Raw genomic sequence first — 21,652 nt, 5'->3', positions numbered from 1 at the left:
AGACTCACAGACACACATAGCGGTCAAACTTATAACACTCCTCTTTTTGCGTAAGGGTTTAAAAAAGAATCCGCGACGCGTAAATTGGACTCGCACTTGACCTTGTTTTTAAAATGCAGCCAATTCACAAACAGTGCCCCACACATTTCCATCGCGCATAATTAAAGCTGTCTCGGTTTGGCGATATGTAAAAAGCAACCCAATTTAAATGTTATTAAAGTCGATTATTGGAACGATCGGATTCCCGAATACCGGATTTTTCCGGTTCGAGTCGGTTTAACTGGAATTTGGTATTTACGACCTATATTTTTTGTCTCACGGGCTATATTGTTTATTTGTATGTTGGTAGCTTATGTTAAGAGGAAGCGGAAACGGTGTTTCCTTTCAACGAGCTTTGACGGTAAAAAGCTCCGAAGTTATACTCCTTTTACAAACTTCATCATCGTCCCAGCCTATATACGTCCCACAGCTGGGCACAGGTCTCCTCTGAGAATGAGAGGGCTTGGACCATAATTCCTACGCGGGCCCAGTGCGGACTGGGAATTTCACACACACCATTGAATTGCTTCGCAGATTTTGTGCAGGTTTCCTCACGATGTTTTCCTTGACTGTAAGATTCGTGGTAAATTACAAATCTGTGAAGTGTGTTTCAAATCAGCTGTGAAGAAATTTAATTATCATCAATTCATCATCACCTATCAACCATAGGACGTCCACTGTTGGACATAGGCCTCCCCCCCTCCATAGACCCCCAGTTGTTTCGATAGGAAGTGGTCTGCCTATACTTATATTAACCAAATCATCCGTCCATCTGGTTGGTGGACGTCCTACGCCGTGCTTGCCGATCCCCGGTCTCCATTCGTGAACTTTGCCGCCGCAACGGCTATCTGTTCTCCGTGATATGCTATATTGGCCTATCCATTGTCAGTTCAACGTGACACCATGTCGACGCAATGGCGCTATGTACCCTCATTTTTAACCCCCTACGCAAAAAGAGGGGTGTTATAAGTTTGACCGCTATGTGTGTCTGTGTGTGTCTGTCTGAGGCACCGTAGCTCTTAAACGGGCAATTGAGACTGATTTGAATGCGGTTCATTTTTATCTGAAAGCAGGGTTTCTACCGATGGTTCTTAAAATGTTTCATCAAAATCGGTTCAGCCGTTTTTGAGATACTGAACTTTGAAGTGACAATGTCGGGGGTTTTCCAATTTTTTGTTGGTTAGGTTATCTATGTATCTTCTTGAGAAATTTAATAGTGTGTTAAAGTTCCCAATCCAATCAAAGGTCACAGGAGTCCGTCGGGTGAGCGCAGCACGCGACCGGACATTTTTCAGGAGAAACGTGATATTGCATCAGCTAAAATCAACAACATACAATAACAATGCTATTCTACGAGTATTATGCCATTGTAAGCCCAACTACGAAAGCATCGATAAACAGCTTATCACAAAAGGTTGTGAAAATATGACATTCCGTGCAACAGGCCCTGATAAAAATAATTAAAGTGTTTACACCCAGTGCTCTTGGAGACAATTATCTCTTTTATCGTCTAGAATTAAAGGTGTTACTGCACCGATCAGATGTCGATCGATCGATGGACGGTTGATTGGTGTTGTAGAAACTATCGGTCCACGTTGATCATTCAATAGGGTTGATGACACCACTTGAGCTGTTAATACTGTCATTTGGCTTATTATGACAAGTGACATTCGACTACCTATTTATTTGTTTCATATCAAAATAAAAAAAGTTAACTGAAAATTAATTTGATTTCCTTTTTTATTAATATAGTCTCGTCTTTGAATTATTATTTTATGGTGTGATGTGATAACACCCTGGTGTAATACAATCTTTTCGTCAGGACTTCGGTCCCCAGGTATAACACCTGCGTGGACCTGAAGAGATCTCGCGCTCTCTCTCTTTCTCTCTATATCTCTATCTCTCTAGGGCGCTGGAAGTGCTAAAACTTGCACTGTGACCATATAGCCACTTGGTTCTCTGTTAGAGAACCTGCTTACAAATCTTGGGTTCCCGGGTGCGATTCCCTGCCCGGGCAGATATTTGTATGAACAATGCGAATATTTTGTTCTCGGGTCTTGGATGTTTAATAATGTATTTAATATATATAATGTATTTTTGCAGGTGGTAGGACCTTGTGCAAGGTCCGCCCGGATTGCTACCACATCTTGCTCGCTAATCCTGCCGTGAAGCAGCAGTGCTTGCATTGTTGTGTTCGGCGTGGAGAGTAAGACAGCCGGTGAAATTACTGGCACGTGAGGTATCCCATCTTAGGCCTCTAGGTTGGCAACGCGTCTGCAATACCCCTGGTGTTGCAGATGTTTATGGGCGGTGGTGATCTCTTACCATCAGGAGACCCAACTTGCTCGTTTGCCATCCAGTCGTATAAAAAAAAAAAAAAAAAAAAAATAGTATGAGTTCAGACAAGAATCTATGGGTCGAATTAATTCTAGCAACAATCAAGTGACATCAATCAATTGGTGTCGCAAAAAGAATCAATCGACGTCGATCTATGGTTTGGTGTGGTATAACCCTAACATTACGAGCCTAAAAATTGTTAACTTTTAAGTAAGTAGGTATTCAAAATTGTCACAATCTAAAGTTTATAAAATGCAATTGGTAAACAAAATGCATTTCATTGTGGACATGTCAATTAGTAGTTTTTTGGACTTGGTGGCTGCAATACGAACGAGTGATCATAGTGCGGTTTCGCAATCGAATTCCGGTAAAGTGATGAAGTTAGTGTTTACAAGTGTTTTGAACTCAAAAATACGTTAATTTGCCGTAGATAACATTCAAGGACTAAGGGTCTATACGAACTTCCATATTGAAAATACATAATATATGTGGTTTTGATAATATGAATAACCTGCCGCAACGCATTTATGTGGTCTACGGTAGGTACTACTATAACCTTTTCGGAAGCCGTTCTTTTTGACGATATTTTTTTTTTTTATCTCTCTTACTTTAATGATCAATAACAGTAGGCATTATCTTAACACAGTTTTATTTTCCCATTATCACCGCTTAGTTACAAAAGCAAAAATATCATCATCATCATCATCAGCCCGAAGACGCCCACTGCTGGACAAAGGCCTCCCCCTTAGAACGCCATAATGAACGACAACTTGCCACTTGCATCCACCGGTTTCCCGCTACTCTCACGATGTCGTCAGTCCACCTGGTGGGAGGCCTGCCAACGCTTCGTCTTCCGGTTCGTGGTCGCCACTCGAGGACTTTTCTCCCCCAACGGTTATCTGTTCCAAAAGCAAAAATATAGAAATTAAATAAAACAAACATGTTCCGACACGCTTACAGGCGTCGGTTGTTGCGCCCAAATCAGCTGGTTAACAAAGCGTCACGGAAATCCCCGAACTTGTGATCGGCTTGGCCGACTAGTCGGCCGATTAGTCGGCTTCTTTGCAACCGACTAATCGGCTAGTCGGCTAGTCGGCCAAAGTCATGATCGGCACATCTCTAATAGGTTGATGCTCACAGTGGTACGGCCATGGCGAGAGAGAGGCAGAGAGAATAGAAACATTCTCTACCATAGACAATAATAAATTATGTACAGCATAGACAAATCCAACACGGTCTTTATAAAAACGTCTTAAATTAAGAACATTTACACCAACACTGTGTTAAATACTGCGCGTGATTATTTATTTTAATTCTTGTTTATTTTTTAACGCATTCACTGCCACCTGACTTCCACAGGTGCCACCGACGCACATGTGCGTTCAAGATGTATGAATAATTATGACAGCGGCACTGGGCGAAGTTCCGAAAACGCATATGTGCGTCGGTGGCAGTGAATGCGTTAAGTTAAACCATGTAAAAAAGAAAAGAAATTAGCTTAATTTGTTGAATGTTCCCTTAAAGATAACAAAAATGAAAAATAACACCTGTGTATTTAGAATATTTTCCGCATATTACTATGTATGTTACGGTGAACGAAAACATCGTGAGGAAACCTGCACAACCCTGCGAAGCAATTCGATGGTGTGTTTGAAGTTCCCAATCCGCACTGGGCCCGCGTGGGAACTACGGCCCAAGCCCTCTCATTCTGAGAGGAGGCCTGTGCCCAGCAGTGGGGCGTATATGGGCTAGGGTGATGATGATGATATTACTATGTAACTACATTGTGCATGGCCCGCCCGACACGCTCTTGGCCAGTTTTTGCCAAGTAATCGACCTCTTCAATTTAATGTCTGTTTTAGTGCAAAGTTATTTTTATTCGCTGCTACCAGGTTTATTTAGGAAAGTTCCGCCGTTTGTTTTGGATGATATCCAAGCGTTCTTCCATTTTTAGGGTTCCGTATTCAACAATAAAATACGGAATGAACTCCGAAAGACGATAATTTGACAGATTTACAGTCACCAGCCCCAATATCTGACACAAGAAAACGCACATAAATATCTAATACGACCCTACATATTTCTAGGGCCTACCTATTTTCAATGGGCACTTTTACACGTAATTTTTTAAACTACCAGCACTTTCGAAAGACCAAGCCAAGAAGAATGCGCCGCAAGAAACTTGGCAGAAAGTCTTTTTTTTTTCAAAATAAAATAATCCTACTAATATTATAAATGTGAAAGTTTGTGAGTGAGTATATTTGTTGCTTCTTCACGCTGAAACGGCTGGACAGATTTGGATGAAATTTGTTAAAAAGTTAGTTTATAACCTGGATTTAAACATGGATACTTTTTATTCCGATATTCCCACGGGATAGGATTAAAATCTCGAACTAATAACCGCTGGGCTTATAGTCATGAAATTTGGTATGTAGATAATTCGACATCTGTAATATAGTATAATTTTTACATAGAGACGTAACCAGCCTACGTACGGGCTCCTGTCCTGACTCGCGGGATTATCTTACTTTGGTGAACTATATTTTTGTATATTTTTTTATTTTATTTACAAAAGAATATTATATTAAATATGAACTACAAACAACTACTTAGCTCACCTACGGCCTTATGATGCTGTTTATGCAACAAATGTGTGTTCACGCAGCTCTTCCACCTCCACCCTACACTATCACAACCCAACATCCCAAACACAACCCAACTATCACAAACACCACACTACACTGACTTGTTTCGAACTCAACCAGAGTTCATCCTCAGAATCAGAGTTTGTTGCATAGGCACAGCTATCATAAGGCTCTTCGCCTGATTGAATAAATTATATTTCGTAATATGTAAGTGAAAGTCTCTTTTTCAGATTCCTCGTCCTCGTAAGTTCTGGTGTCTACAAACGCATCCAAGAAGTGAAAGGCAGCAGCGAACAGACCAACAAGCAGCTATCCCAAGTCATAGTAGAGAATTTCCGCAAACAAACCGACTTCAAAAAAGTCAGTCAATCCGTCTTAGAGGAGATAGAGGGAGAGTTCGTCTCGCACTGCATCAAGAACAGTCTTACACCTAAACCTAACACTCACATGACATTGTTGATAAGAAACTTCAATTTTATTAATATAGATACAACTGACGCCTGCCAGGGTGCTTCGAATTTGGTGCCGAAGCAACAAAACGCGTCGGTACGCTTCAACCCGATAGTGCAGTCGAAATCGAATACTTTGCTGAACGAAATCGACTCGGAAATCTATTCATCAGGTACCAACGATATAGGGACCGATTCGAATGTCGACACGAATCGATCTATCGAGTCGACGTCGGATATCTATCCCACTGGCAGGCAGTATGACAGGGATAGAAAGATAAAAGGTTATGTCGACTTTTCTTGTTATTACGAGAATGTTGCGAAAGCAAGGAAAAATGGGACGCTGCCGGGATTCATTGAATGATGTTTTGTATGATGTTCTGGATGTAAACTTAGTATTTAGTAGATTGATAACGAAGGGTGGAAAGTGACCCATTTAACCCGAGATATTTCTGGCGCCCGAACGAGGTGAGAGCGCCAATAGTTTGAGGGAAAATGGGTAATTTCACCCGAGTTAGGCACTACTTTTCATTTTGACTGTGAGGAAAGTAAAATAATACAAAAAAATGAGAATAATAATAAATTTAATTTACTTATATCCAACCTCCCACGGTACCTTTTCGACCGGGCCACTTGCCACGGCTGACTTTTTTATTTTCCTTTTTTTTACGTCATTTCTTTTATTTTCCAGTTTTGGATCATGTTAAATTATAAATTTAAGAAAAATAGCGTATTCTGTACATATTGCTGTGATTTTCTTCGTTTGGCAACCCTAGCGCCACCTAGTCATCAAGTAGAGAAACTGCAGCAAAATAGAATATTAGGTAACTTTATCATCTTTCGTCACGGAACAATATCAGTGTCGATGAGGGTAACAGAGGCGAAATATCGCTAGATGGCGTTAGTACCGTGAGGTCGGTTTGAGGTTTGCTTGCGATTGGCTAATTTAATTATTTTTCATCACACTTGCTCGTATACAGGGTCGTAACATGCAGGCTACCTTGATTGCAACCCCCCAAATAAAACCCTCGACCTTAATGTGCTTGTCATGAAGCCCGTGGTCGGTAAACGAGTCATTGCGCGTACAAATTTTCTTCTCATCCTTCTCATGAAGCCCAAGGTCGGTAAATGAGCCCGTGCCCGTACTGATGCTGCTGCGCGCGCTGCTGCAGGACCACATGCACACGCGGCTCAGGCGCATGGTGCGGGAGGCGGAGGGCAGCGCTGCCAAGAGCGCAGCCTAAGGTATCGCCAATATTTGGAACAATTATATTTTTTCTTTTAGAAATAAAAAAAATACTCGCAAATGTGATGAAAACATTGTATGTCGCACGGTACCAATTAAACCAATCACAAGCAAACGTCAAACGTCAAACCGACCTCACGATACTAAGCCCATCTAGCAATATTGAAAACCCTTATTGTCAGCTATTCTTAGACACATAGCTAAATGCCATGAACGGGACTTATCACGACACAAGAGTCACCGACGTTTCGACCACATCGCAGTGGCCGTGGTCACGAGTAGACTATGTACTCACTACTCGTGAGTAGTCTCTTTAAGGAATAATCTAATCTTGGCATTATTGATAGTTGATGTATAAAATGTGCCACTTGTGCCTTCCAAATTTTTAATAAAGCTTAATCTGTAAGTAATTTAGCAGTCAGGAGTCCATTAAGTACTTTGAAATTTAAATGATAGTTTTATATATTAAGCAATTTTTAATTAAACAAAAAATTGCAGCTGTCGTTGTCGGCTTGTAGAAATTTTGTGTACTAACACACAAAAAAAAAATTGTTTAATTTAAGCTTTAACTATTTTAGTCGTATACCTACTTAATATGTTGAAATTATTGTGTTATTAAAATAAATATTTGACGTTTTTCGTGTGCATTATTACATTAACCGTTTATCCCACTATAATATTGTAAATGCGATAGTTTGTAAGTCCGTTTGTTTATTACCTTATCATGTCTAAACCTCTAAACCGATTTAGATGAAATTCGGTATACAGATAGTTTGAGTCCCGGGGAAGGACATAGGATAGTTTTTGTCCCGGATAATTGCATAGTTCCCGCAGGATAGATAATCGAATTTACGCGGACGGAGTCGCGGGTCACGGCTAGTGAATAATCATTCTAAAAGTCGGTCGTAGAGCGTATCTACTCTACTTTTTAAACTTTAGACAGCGATTCGATTCCGTGAGAATGCCGGGATAATAACTAGGCTATTTTCTATCCAGCTAAGTAGTATATCACGATGTAAATCTTGGCATGAAACACCTAACATAAATCTAGGATTTAACGTGCAAGAGAATGAGATAGAAAGCATTATATGTACCTACAGTGTTTCTTATATTTATAATCTCCTCTTTGTGTGGTAGTAACCACACAAAGAGGAGATAATATTATCTATTCTGTGGTGGTGCTTTGTACCCTCTTCTGTCGGTCTACCAAGACACCGAGACTGGGGGTTTATTTAAGTCAGATAAAATTCCAATGATTTTAAGTGGAGATTTTAAAGTAAATGTTACATTATATAACAGCGATCTCTTTAATTGAGTTTCTGGACACCAATAGTACATTGTGTCTTAAGGGCGGTAAATAAGGAATTACGAACGAGAGTCTAATAGAATCGGGCTTCGAAGACTGAGGGCATTAATGAGTCGATGTTTGTAATTCTAGTACCGCCCGTGCGACATACAATGTTTTTCCATCACATTTGAGAGTAAAATTGTATATTTGTAAAAGAAAAACTAATATTTTTTCATAAATTGCCGATACCGCTGGCTGCGCTCTTGGTAGCTCTTGGATAGGTACTATTATAATACTACTACTATTATAATATTATTATAATAGAGATTATTTACATTAATTATTCACATTAGAAATATACATTAATAAATAAAAAATGACGATTTTATTTACTTTTTTATGTAAGTATAAAATAATATTCATACACACATTTATTATATAATTACATAGTATCTTTTATTCTTATACCTATTCAATTATACAAGCATTCATTAACTTTAAACGTTGTAGGATTATTATATTGTATGCGATATAGGTACCACAACATACAATATTATTAAAATTAAATGATATTGATACATTATTATACTCTAATTAATATTTCAAACTGATTTAATTTCAATGTAATATATTTTTTTTAGGCTTCTCCCGTATTAACTTTTATTTTATTCACATAAGCTTTCGTTTCGGCACATGTCACGGACATCATGGCGTAGGCATATACGTAATTAATGAGCTCCACTTGGCCAGTATTCATAAACTTCACCGTCAGCTGCATCTGTACTGTCTGTGTAGCCCATCCGGCCGTAGATGTGAATCCCCATTCAGCATAGTATTTTTTATAACTGTCGCCGTCTTTGTATTTTTGAAGTATTATAGATGGAATACTGTGGTCTGAGGCTCCTGTATGGCCGCTAAGCTCACCAAAAGATATGACCTCGGTTTGCTCGTTCAAATCTTCATATTTCAGGCCCACGGTGTTAAAATTCCCCACGTTGAAAGTGTACGTATGATAATTCCCACCGCCACTTGCACACTTTTTAACTTCATTTCTCCAATCACCGTTAAAAACGTATGACTTGCACTCCACCATATTTATTGTTATTGTTGATAGCCAAATAACACCGCAGAATATTAACAGTTGCATTTTTATATTATTAGATAGTTCTGACCCGCAACCCGCGGCGTTTAGCGAGCAGGCGGCGTCTGTATTGTTTGTTGGTGTGTTCGGGAATGACGGGAATGTTCGGGAGCGGTCGTTCTTGCCGTTCTTGTCTTAGAGCGTTTTCACACTATCCTATCCGATATGGACACCCGATAGCCGACAACATGTGCTGTTGTTACATATTTACGACAAAATCGTTCCGATACTCACAGACACTTTAGATTCACGCATAGCACACATACAAATACGGGCGTCCGATGGTGCCGCCAACATTTCGGTGTCGGCAACGATATCCGATATCGGGCCGGACAATGTGAAAAACAAAAACAGGTACATATTTCATATGCCCCGATAAGTATCTTAGAGCAACGCGGGCTTCCTACTGGAAGGGAGTAGCCTTAGCGGTAGATTAGGGGAGAGCAGGTAGGATTCGTACACTTTTTACTCTAGGCCTTGTAAAAATTAACCAGTACCTAATTTCAAAATAATTGAAACACTACCACATTGCCTATATATCTAGTTACCATAGTAGTATTCGTTAGAGTTGCCAAATAGCAACATTTCAAAGTTGTGACTGTTTTTCCAAAAAATGAGAAACGTACGAAAGCACCTCACGCTCGGGTAGCTTCGTACACGGTGGAAGGCACATTCGTACATAGTGGGGAGCCTCCGTACAGAGTCACAAAAAAGCAATTTATACAAACTACAAATATTTAATGAGGTCGAAAATAACACATAATCATATTATAATTCAGTCTTAATCAAAATAACAGTTTTTTTATTAATTGCTTAGTCCAAAGTCCACCCCGTGATGTAGTTGTTCAAAGCATCCTCTTCATCAGTCGATAAACTTGATTCGATGCAAATTTCGAGCTAAACACACGCTTTGGGATTGTACCTATGTACCATCGTTTTCAGCAACTGTTTTCTTGTGGAACTTTGTTAAGCGAGTTTAAGTGTTGTCGATTGATACCATAATTTTTGACCAGCTTTTCTAATAGACAAGGTTTTGTCTAAGACCTCCTGTTTAGCAGATTTCATTGTTTCTTCGTCTACCTGCCCTGTTCGAGTTCCCTTTTTAAGGTTCCGTACCCAAAGGGTACCAACGTAACCCTATTACTAAGACTCCGCAGTCTGTCTGTCTGTCTGTCCGTCCGTTTGTCAAAGGGCTCTGTCTCTTTGAGTCGTAATAGTTGGACACTTAAAATTTTCACAGATTATAAATAAATAAATAAATAAATATCATGGGACACTTGACACCAATTGACCTAGTCCCAAACTAAGCAAAACTGTGGCCACTATAACAATAAATACTAAAAACAGGATAAAATAAATTTTTAGGGGTGCTCCCATGCAACAAACGTAATTGTTTTACAGTTTTTTTGCTTGATATTAATAACGGCAACAGGTAGACGCTTGAAATATTCACAGATTTTTTAGTTTTATAATCCCTTTAAGAAAAAAAAAATTAAATAAAATAAATATTTAGGTAAGGGGGGCTCCCATACAACACACTTGATTTTTTGCCGTTTTTTGCTAACGTCTAATGTTGTATAGATAATGGTACGGAACCCTTTGTGCGCGAGTCCGACTCGCACGTTGCCAGTTTTTTTATTTACGTATATTCGAGGCAAGACTCTGAAACAATAAAAAAACATAAATACTAACTCGGGGTACATTCGTACAGTACGAATCTACCCCACTCATCAATGCACGAAGGCACCCCAACACAAAAAAGCAAGAAATTAAATCAAAATAAAAATACCCGTTAAGATTATGTCAAAAATAACGTTAACACGAAAACTAGAGCATTAACATATAACCCATGGATAATAACGTAAATGATTCGAGAAAAAGTTATTAGAGATAAACGCATTCAAAACTGAATCCAAAAATTACTTACGTGGAGCGAAAACACGTTTCGATCTGCCCTGACGAAGCTGGCCGCCGCAGTGCCGCTCCGCTCCGCGGTTAGCCCATGCGTGTGAGTGGGAGTCACGCCCACAAATACAATCGCGTCAATGTGTTTGGTAGTGGAGATATGACTACTGTACGAATACTCCCTCTGTACGAAGCCTACCTGCTCTCCCCTACCTTAAAACGTATTTAAATAGCAATGACACGATAATCTTTTTTTACAGCAGAAAACTGAACAATTTGGCATTTTTAGCACCGCATCGTTCACTCGCGCGACTCGATTTGGTCTAGTTTGAAATCTGAGCGCGCCTTGTTTTATAAAATTTGTATGCCCAGTTGGGCTTGTACTTTGACAGAGGGGAACGCGGCGAATGGCTACTCCCTTCCGTAGGAAGCCTGCATTGCTCTAAGTCCGATACCGATATCGGATCGGATAATGTGAAAACTCTCTTAAGTTATTTTGAAACATCGCGGCGGGTGGACGCAGCACGCCGCGGGCGGCGGAGGTCAGAACGACCGGGGCCTTATCTAGAGTAGCGGTAGATACCCGGCGCTAAATTTACTCGCACTTTGCCCTGTGGTCTTTTGATAGGGTTGGACACACAATGAGATATGTATTGACCAAAATCCATTGCTTATCAGCGTGGTTTGCTTCCTACACCAAGCCAGGCTTCGTGCATATTGCGGGAGGCATCCGCAGTTAAAACCCGCCCACCGAAGTGAGAGCGCCCTCGTCCAGGTTTAGCCCACGTGCCGTCGTGGTTTACCGGGGTGTGGCCGCTGCTTGCACACGCAGCTTCTTGGAGCCACTGGCGAGATACTGTAGACCGCATATACCCCTACGTTGCCGGTAGCATTCTTTTAAGGTATATGACACTCCACTACACCCCGATACAATGAGACAACAATGAGATAGTTCGTAATTAAGACACTAATATTTATTGATTAAGTCAGCGCGATACAATGTGCGATTCGCAAGTTATGAACATGCCACAGCTATCGCGGATGAGTCAGGTGGCTTCTCAACCGTCTGATGTCTTCGTCAAGCCGTTTGATTGGCCAGCTTGACTTTCGCCTGGAGTTTCCTCTGTTGGCCGCTTGGCGTACCTTTCTGCGACCGGAGTCCGGAGTCGAAACAGCCCCTCTACAACTAGCGCACTCTCGTGGCTCACAATTACACCGCCGAAGAACCCGCTACTCTACACTTGCTATATGACATTTGTACGTGGTCTTTATGCTGTTTGATGTTAGTCTATGTGACGATTATGCTTTCAAGTTTATGCGTGATAATTTATGCCTAAAGATTATTATAGGTAGGCCTATATCGATATTTCGGCTAAAAAAATTATGCATAACATTATCCCCCACTCCGCCAACAAGCAGCCAGCTGGGCGCGGGTATGCGGACGCGGCCGGCCGAGCCGCCGCGCCCCGCCAGCCTCCTGCTCCGCCGAAGGCTACTGAACCGAGGGCTACTTCGACGCCGTACAGGCCCTTGAGCACTAAAGTGGACGAGGAGGGGTTCAAATTGGTGCAGAAGAAAAGCAAGGCTCGCAAGAAACATTGCAAGAGTCAGTGTGGCTCTGCTGAACCGGATCCAGGCTCCGGGCTGAGGGCGGCCACGCCGAATACGGCACTGTGTGTGTCGCGTCTGCATCACACTGTCGCATTCGCAGATGTGGTGGAATATGTCCGCCGGAAGAGCGGATACACGCTGAGGGTGTTCCAGCTGCAGTCGCGTCACTACGTTCACTTCAGCTCGTTTGTAGTGCGCGTGCCGCGGCTGCTGATGGGGGGGGGACCATCGCGAGTGCTGCCTTCTGGCCGAAAGACGTTGTGTTCCGGCGGTTCCGGGGCACCATGCCGCAGATGATAGCGACGTCGGGGTCGGTGACTCAACGGGGTCACGCCGTTTTGTCACCAAATTAGTTTTAAATATTATTGATTATAAATATGTATGTTAGTCTGTAAGGTATTTATTGTATGGGCCAAGTTGCCCGAAATAAATGAATTTATTATTATTATTATCCGATATTCATTGTATGCAATCCAACAGTGAACCTCCGAAAACAATAAATCACGCTTTTCTCGCTTTCCTAGTTGCCTAACGGAAATATTTACTCCACACCATTGCTACCTATATATGCATATTGAATTTTAATCGTAATGAAATCTGTCTTCTATAGAAAATTATACTATTATAAACAAACTTTGACCGTCCTTCGGCCAGTTCGGTAAAAAGAAAATGGTGTCACAAATGGACGTATTATATTATGAAAATTTAAAAAATCCCCGACACAGTAAAACGCCAGCAAAAATAAATAAAAAACGCCGACAAAAAGACAAGGAAACAGTAAAAAATAATTATGCACTACCAAGCTGTTGCCCGCGACTTCATCTTCGAAGAATTCGTTTCTCACTATCCCGCGGGGACTATGCTCATTTCCCGCAAAATTAGCCTAAGTTAATTTAGCATAACTACCTAGTAATATTTTTTTTATCTAAGCGTCGTCGGTGTCGGGGGACCGCTAGGTTAACAGGAAACTAAAGTACATAAATTGACATTATTTGTAATAAACGAGAGTAAACAAGCCTTGAATGCAGTTTTTTTTTTACTTCTGACATACGATAGGTTAATCAAGGTAAAAGGTAGTAAAAATGAAATAAAAGACAATTCTATTAGTACACGAATCCTAAACTTTTATTAGAGTAAATACATTGTTTATAGAATATAAAGTTTAAACAGGCTTGTAGTCAAGCTTGCTTTCCAGTTTCTTGTTGTCTGCTACCTTGCGGACTGCTTTCATCAGATCCTCCTGCAAAAATGACATGTTTAACAGATAGTTAAAACCGGTCAAGAGCGTGTCGGAACACGCGCTGTGTAGGGACAAATATGCGGCAAATATTCAATAATAAGTTCTGCTTTATTATTAAATATAAATAAATATCATGGGACACTTGACCTAGTCCCAAACTAAGCAAAGCTTGTACTATGGATACTAGGCAACGGATAAACATACTTATATAGATAAATAAATACATGCTTAAATACATATTAAACACCCAAGACCCGAGAACATTCGTATTATTCATCACCGGCAAGGAATCGAATCCGGGACCTCAAGCTTCGTAGTCAGGTTCTCTAACCACTTGGCCATCCGGTCGTCATATTACTCGCTAACTTGTAAAGTTAAGTCTGTTTCAAAAGGTTCACTTCCCAATGGGTACATTATCACACTAACCTAACCAACAAAAACTTGGAAACCCCCGACATTGTCACTTCAAAATTCAATATCTCAAAAACGGTTAAACCGATTTTAATAAAACATGTCTAAGAAATGGTTCTTGGACTTCACAAACAGACACAAAAAGAGTACTTCCGAATGGGTATGCTGTTACAAAACGTCCACTTCCCAATGAGTATGCTGTCACAAAAAGTCCACTCCTCACTAAGCACGCTGTCACAAAAGCTTACTTCCCAATGAGTGAGTTGTCACAAAAACTCTACTTCCCAATCCCAAGTATACCTTTTTTATTGGCAAAAAAAACCGACATTGTCACTTCGAAGTACAATAACTCAAAACGACTGAACCGATTTTGATAAAATCTGTCCAAGAACCATCGCTAGAAAACCTCCTGTCAAATGAAAAAAACAACCCATTCAAATCGGGTCACCCATTTAAGAGCTACGGTGCCACAAACAGACACCAGGGTTATAAAAAGAGTACTTCCAAATGGGTATGCTGTTACAAAACGTCCACTTCCCAATGAGTATGCTGTCACAAAAAGTCCACTCCTCACTAAGTACGCTGTCACAAAAGCTTGCTTCCCAATGAGTAAGTTGTCACAAAAACTCTACTTCCCAATCCCAAGTATACTTTTTTTACTGGCAAAAAAACCCCCAACATTGTCACTTCGAAGTACAATAACTCAAAAACCTGCTTTCAAATGAAAAAAAAACCGCATTCAAATCGGGTCACCCATTTAAGAGCTACGGTGCCACAAACAGACACCAGGGTTAAAAAAAGAGTACTTCCAATGGGTATGCTGTTACAAAACGTGCACTTCCCAATGGGTGGGTATGCTGTCACAAAAGTCCACTCCTCACTAAGTACGCTGTCACAAAAGCTTGCTTCCCAATGAGTAAGTTGTCACAAAAACTCTACTTCCCAATCCCAAGTATACGTTTCACATTGGCAAAAACACTTTAACCCACCTGTATGATGTACTCCCGCTCGGCGCGTATGGCGAACAGCCCAGCTTCAGTGCAGACGTTCCTGAGATCAGCCCCGTTGAAGGTGTCTGACAGTTTGACGACCGCCTCATAGTCCATCTCGCCGTGCTTGGCTATCGGCTGGGCGTGGATCTTAAGGATTTCCAGCCTGCAATGAAGCAACAGAAGGTAAGATTATATAAAAATAATAATAACTTTATTTATTTCTTCTCCACCACCAAGTTACATAAATAACAATGTACATGTCCTATTTCATACCTAATTAGATATTACAGACTTGTGTGGGGAGACTGGTGCCCGAACTAGGTAGAACCTGTGTCAGGTCACCAGGTCTCTGACCCTCGGGTGCCCGCAACAATATGGACTTACATTTGATGTGTATAAAAACCTTGAGTATTCGAATTATAAGTAATTTTACATGAGATGGTAGGACGTATTTTTTTTGTACAATAAGGAGTTTAGAATACAATACAAAAATGTGTTGTGTGTGCGTACGTGTAAGTAGCTAATTGTGGTTCTATGATATTGCATGTAGCAGGTTTTCTGTCGCATTATAATCCAGGCTCTGGAGCCAATTGGTTACGGTCATCTTACGTCGACTGGAGTTAAGGGATAGATAGTGACTTTGGTGCTAATTTTATTATATAGGAAACCTCCTGGGAAATCTGTGAGAAAAACGAGTATTAAAATTTAATTGATCACTGACAAACATCAGAAAATCTACCCTTTCGGCGGTACGCCATAATGAGAAATTACCACTTCTTAAAATGACCACTCCTTCCGTTCTTGTTAAGGAACAAGTGCGAAATATTTTTTTGGTAATTGTTACATTTTAATAAAAGTTTTTTTGCTGACTATACTTTTTGTTGGCTGTACCTGTACTTTAAGTTGGTCGAATTTAATTTGCAAGATTTGATTACAGACAGACAGAACGGGACAGGTGAAACTAAATAAACGCTTGTAAAAACAAACGCAGTTCTTTCTTCATCGCTGGTGAAGGAACTAATGCGAAAAAAAAGCAATACAAAGTTCCATCAAAGGAACAGCCAAAGGAACTTCCGCGAATAATCCGAAGCGAGAAGTGTTGGGTTAGGTTATAGGTTAGGTAGGAACACTTCTTTTCTTTTTTTTTGACGACTGGATAGCTAAGTTGTTAGTGACCCTGACTACAAAGCTAGCGGTTGCGGGTTTGATGAATGTTTGTACTTGGGTCTTGGATGTTTGTATGTATAGATAAAGCGAAACAAAGTTTTTACACAGGCTGAGTGAAAATCAATCTTATGCCAATGCCATAATTTTACTATATTTAAGCATATATTTATATATATTATGTATGTCTATTCGTTGCCTAGCACCCATAGCACAAGCTTTGCTTAGAACGGGGCTAGGTCAAAATTGGTGTAATTCGTCCCAAGAAGGTGGTAGGACCTTGTGCAAGGTCCGCCCGGATTGCTACCACCATCTTGCTCGCTAATCCTGCCGTGAAGCAGCAGTGCTTGCACTGTTGTGTTTCGGCGTGGAGAGTAAGACAGCCGCTGAAATTACTGGCACTTGAGGTATCCCATCTTAGGTCTCTAGGTTGGCAACGCATCTGCAATACCCCTGGTGTTGCAGATGTTTATGGGCCGTGGTAATCTCTTACCATCAATAGACCCACTTCCTCGTTTGCCATCCAGTAGAATAAAAAAAAGAATACTCAGCGGCACAAAATTTGGCAAAATTACCTATAACTGCATACATTTGAGGGCCAGATTTTTTGCCGTTCAGTAAATTATGTCAACAAATCTTACCTAGCTTGTTCATTCGGCAGCGGTATCTCAATCTTCCTGTCCAACCTGCCAGGTCTCAGCAGAGCTGGGTCCAGCGTGTCAGGACGGTTGGTAGCCATGATGATCTTGACCTGCCCGAGGGAGTCGAAGCCATCCATCTGGTTGAGGAGTTCCATGAGGGTGCGTTGGATCTCGCGGTCGGCGCTGGTCCCTTCGGAGAAGCGGCGGCCACCTATAAAGAGAATCATCATCATCATATCAGCCGTAGGACGCCCACTGCTGGGTTTCCTTTAAGAATGAGAGGGCTTGGGCCGTTATTCCCACGCGAGCCTACTGTGGATTGGGAACTTCACACACAGCATTGGATTGCTCCGCAGGTTTCCTTACGATGTGTTCCTTCACTGTAAAGCTTGTGGTAAGTTTCAAATGTAATTTCGCACACGAATTTTGAAAATCTGGGCGAGCCCGGGTTTGAACCCACGGTCCTCTGCTTAAGAGGCCATAGGTCAATCCTCTAGTCGTCAAAACTGTTGGACTGACATAGAAATAATATGGAGGGTTTTTTTTTTAATTCTACAAAGATATTAAATAGGTTTTTAATGATAGCTAATAATAATAATAATTATTATTATTATAATTAGCTCATTCCAAATAAATATATTATTATGTAATAAGTGTAAACACTTTTAAACTACCGTTTTCACAGGAACATCCAAAAGTATGAACAAAAATATAAATAAAACCCAACTGACTAAAAACTACTACTACCTATACATCTATATATACACAAAACACACACACACACGCACGCACGCACGCACGCACACACACAGACACACACACACACACACACTATATCACATCTATATATAATACTAGCCGTTACCCGCGACTCCGTTCATCTAAATCGGTTCAGTGGTTTAGACGTGATGAAGTAACAAACAAACAAATAAACAGGCTTACAAACTTACGCATTTATAATATTAGTGGGATAGTGGTAAACAATAAAGAGTTATTGTATTGTGAAAAGGAGAAACACGTCTGTCTAGTAGTCTAGAACTCTGTTAAGTATCTTAAACTTCAGCAGCTGGGACCAATTACTGGGAATTTTTGTGCTGTGTGGTACGAAACCCAGAGCAATAATGGATTATTATTTTCGTGGCCTGGAAGTAGGCAATTGCTGGCTGAGTATGAGAATTAAACCGTTTAACTAATACGAAGCCAGTAATTGGTATTCCAGCCGAGACTAATATAAAGCTTTTCTCAACAAAATATACATTGACAATTAATTTTATTCCAATACAATTTTTCATACATTCCCGCCTTTTTTTCATAAAAAAAAACAGGTGTATTTTTCCACCGAAAACACCAAAAGTTGTTTCAGATCCAATAAAAAAAGTCCAGAGTTAAGTACAAAAAAATAACTGATAGCAGCCATTTCAGATGGCTGTATAAGACTTGTGTGCTTGTACATTTCCATGGCTGTTTTCACTTTTTAGGGTTCCGGAGCCAAAATGGCAAAAGCGGAACCCTATAAGGTTTCGCCATGTCTGTCTGTCTGTCTGTCCGTCCGCGCTAAGCTCAGGGACTATCAATGCTAGAAAGCTGTAATTTTGCACGGATATACATATAAATAAACTATGCCAACAGAATAGTACAATAAAAAATTCAAAAATTTTTAAAATCGAGCGTCCCCCGTCTAAAATATAAACCAGTGGGTGGAAAAATTTAAAAAAAATCTGTATGGTAGTAAGTATATCAAACTTTCAAGGAAAACTATAACGGCTAAGTTTGCTTGAGAATTATTAGTAGTTTATGAGTAAATAAGCAGTTTAAGGTATAAAATATACCTAAACTTGGAAGATTCCGTATGAAATACGAATTCCTTAGAAAAATATTACTTAATTTTTTCGTAATGGCTACGGAACCCTATTTTGGGCGTGTCCGATACGCTCTTGGCCGGTTTTTTTTAAAAGTTCGAGACTCAACAATAATAAATTATTGTCGAGCTAGCGCGCTTGCAATCTTTTTAACTTGTTAATTCTCGCTGACTATGAACTATTTGTCCTTCTAATATGTAAGGAATAATTCTACACTTTTACGGACATTTTTGAGAAAATAAACATACCAATGGCGTCGATTTCATCCATGAATATAATACAAGGCTGGTGATCACGGGCGTAGTTGAACATCTCTCGGATCAGACGCGCAGACTCGCCAATGTACTTGTCCACTATCGCCGAGGACACCACCTGGAAGGATTCATCAGATCATCACCGGGCTTGCATATTAAAAGTCGGAATGATCGTTTGTTAGAATGATTGTTTGTGAGAACGATCGTTTGTTAGAATAATCGTTTGTCATAACTCATTTTTCTCTGAATTCAGTTGTTCAGAATGAGGGCTAAAAGACATGCGAAATATCGCTAGATGGCGTTAGTATCGTGTGGATTGTTGATGTTACGGTCTTGCTTGCAATTAGCTCATTTAGTTATTAGATATTAGCCAATTGCAAGCAAGACCGTAACGTCAAAAAAAAAACCCACGATACTAAACGCCATCTAGCGATATTTCGTCTGTCTTTTAGCCCTCATTGTTTATAAAATATACCTAAACTATAGTTTTTTAAAGGATGAAATTCAGTAAAAATTTAAGGTTCTGTGGGAATTAAAATTATGACAAATGATAGGTAATTTGTACAAACATTAACAGTATGACTAGCGAAGAGTATGCGAACTTTGGTGCTCTTGAGCAGGACCGACCCTACCAGATTCAGTTAGTTAAGGCTGCTTTATCATCCCAGTATTAGTGAGAGTAATGTTTTTTGATGATGAAGAATCTCAGCACAAATTTTGAATTCTGCGCAGACAATGACGCGGGCAAGATCTAGTCGAAATTGAATGATATTCGGACTATCTGTGCAATATAAATAAAATATTTAACACCATGTTATGTTTTTGTATGCTAATATTTTAACGAAGCTTATGTCCTTACTTACTCTAAATGTCATGGGAAACAACCACCACCGCCCATAAACATCTGCAACACCAGGGATATTGCAGATGCGTTGCCAACCTAGAGACCTAAAATGGGATACCTCAAGTGCCAGTAATTTCACCGGCTGTCTTACTCTCCACGCCGAAACACAACAGTGCAAGCACTGCTGCTTCACGGCAGGATTGCCATGGTCTTACCTAATGAATTTATACATCAATATTGCATCATCTGACAAACGCTAACTGAAAATAATCACACCTCCATAATGCAAATTCACGTGATCTCAATATTTTTTTCTTCACATTCACCATAATTTATGTTATTACCTTCAAGAAGTTAGCATCGAGCTGCGAAGCCACAGCCCTGGCCAGCAGAGTCTTCCCGGTGCCCGGGGGCCCATACAGCAGGCAGCCTTTGGGCGGGGTGATGCCCACACGGACAAACAGCTCCGGGTTCATTAAGGGCAGCTCGATCACCTGGAGCAAGGGGAATTGATAGTTATGTAGAGAAGGAACTGCAACCTTGCTTTTCAGCTGCCACTTTTGTTTGACAGATATGTCTTCAGAACAACTCAACCATTCATCGTGCTGCCAGTACACAGCTGGTAGCATGATTGTGTTGCTCTGAGGATGTACTCGGATTGAGTTCGAAACGTAGAAACCTAGTGGTGGTGGTGATAGTTGGGTATTGTGGAGGCGGAGGGGCTACATGACCATGCATTTGTTGCATTTACTGCACCATTGAACAGGTCCAACAAATCACTCAACCACCTCTCGCGGATATCCTTAGTCAATACACACTCCATATCGAAAATACAAACTGAAATATAGATGCACAGAAAAATAAGACCAGCGCTGGGAATCGAATCCAGGTCCTCGGCATTCCTGCCATGTGCTATACCGCTACACCACCGCTGGACTACACTCCTGGCTGGGTTCGATCCCAGCGCTGGTCTTATTTTTCTGGTTTTTCTGTGCATCTATATTTCAGTTTGTATTTTCGATATAGGTTTTACGGGATGACCGTAAAAGTAACAAAAAAATTTGGAATTTAAATAAAAAATACAAAAAAGATTCCGAAAAAACCAATCTTAATACACACTCCACCAAAAAATGTATTAAGTCCTCATCTTATTACAATCCGTGCACATGACCACCCAACTACTTTCATCACCATTTAAATTTTTTAATGGAACATGTCCTGACCCATTCGAAAATTTGTTGCATAGATAACTATTAGTAAGTCGCGTGGAGCAAAATAATTGTTGACAGTTTATTGGGAGAGACCTACGTCCAACTGTGGATGTCCTATGACGATGTTACGTTTGCACTACTATGCATAGTGACTATGCGGTTAGCCACGCAGTTTTAGTGTGCCTCCTCTTCAAAGTACGCTTACGAAGAGACGGTGTGCTCAAACCGCACAGTCAAACGAATAGTGCGTACGCATACAGTCAGCAGTATAAGTGAGATGAGAGGTTATGATGCTCAACATGATCTACCACGACTTTATTGCCACGGGTAATAGGCTTGCATTATCCGGTAACTTTTTATTATCCGGATATTTCG

General features: G+C 40.4%; 2 protein-coding genes across 3 annotated transcripts in view; one reads left to right on the top strand and one right to left on the bottom strand.

Moving 5' to 3' along the window:
- LOC141442104 (TGF-beta-activated kinase 1 and MAP3K7-binding protein 1-like) overlaps positions 1–7,352 on the top strand; it is a 38,954-nt gene extending 31,602 nt beyond the window's left edge. For both annotated transcript variants that reach the window (XM_074107014.1, XM_074107015.1), the window contains exon 6: positions 5,252–7,352. In XM_074107014.1, the coding sequence (XP_073963115.1) occupies positions 5,252–5,834 (583 nt within the window). In that variant the 3' untranslated portion in view covers positions 5,835–7,352. The remainder of the gene's footprint in view (positions 1–5,251) is intronic.
- Positions 7,353–13,759: 6,407 nt separating this feature from the next.
- Positions 13,760–20,695, bottom strand: LOC141442116 (26S proteasome regulatory subunit 10B-like). The gene is made up of 5 exons (XM_074107023.1): positions 20,411–20,695; positions 19,217–19,340; positions 17,110–17,320; positions 15,302–15,467; positions 13,760–13,901 (listed from the first exon to the last, which is right to left on the bottom strand). Exons 1-5 carry the CDS (start codon positions 20,693–20,695, stop codon positions 13,824–13,826), a joined length of 864 nt encoding a protein of 287 aa, XP_073963124.1. The 3' UTR covers positions 13,760–13,823.
- Between the last annotated feature and the right edge of the window lie 957 nt (positions 20,696–21,652).

This window comes from Choristoneura fumiferana, chromosome 25 (assembly GCF_025370935.1).
Source record: "Choristoneura fumiferana chromosome 25, NRCan_CFum_1, whole genome shotgun sequence".
NCBI lineage: Eukaryota > Metazoa > Arthropoda > Insecta > Lepidoptera > Tortricidae > Choristoneura > Choristoneura fumiferana.
Note: the sequence above shows the minus strand (reverse complement) of the source record. Positions and strands in the feature narration are given on the sequence as shown.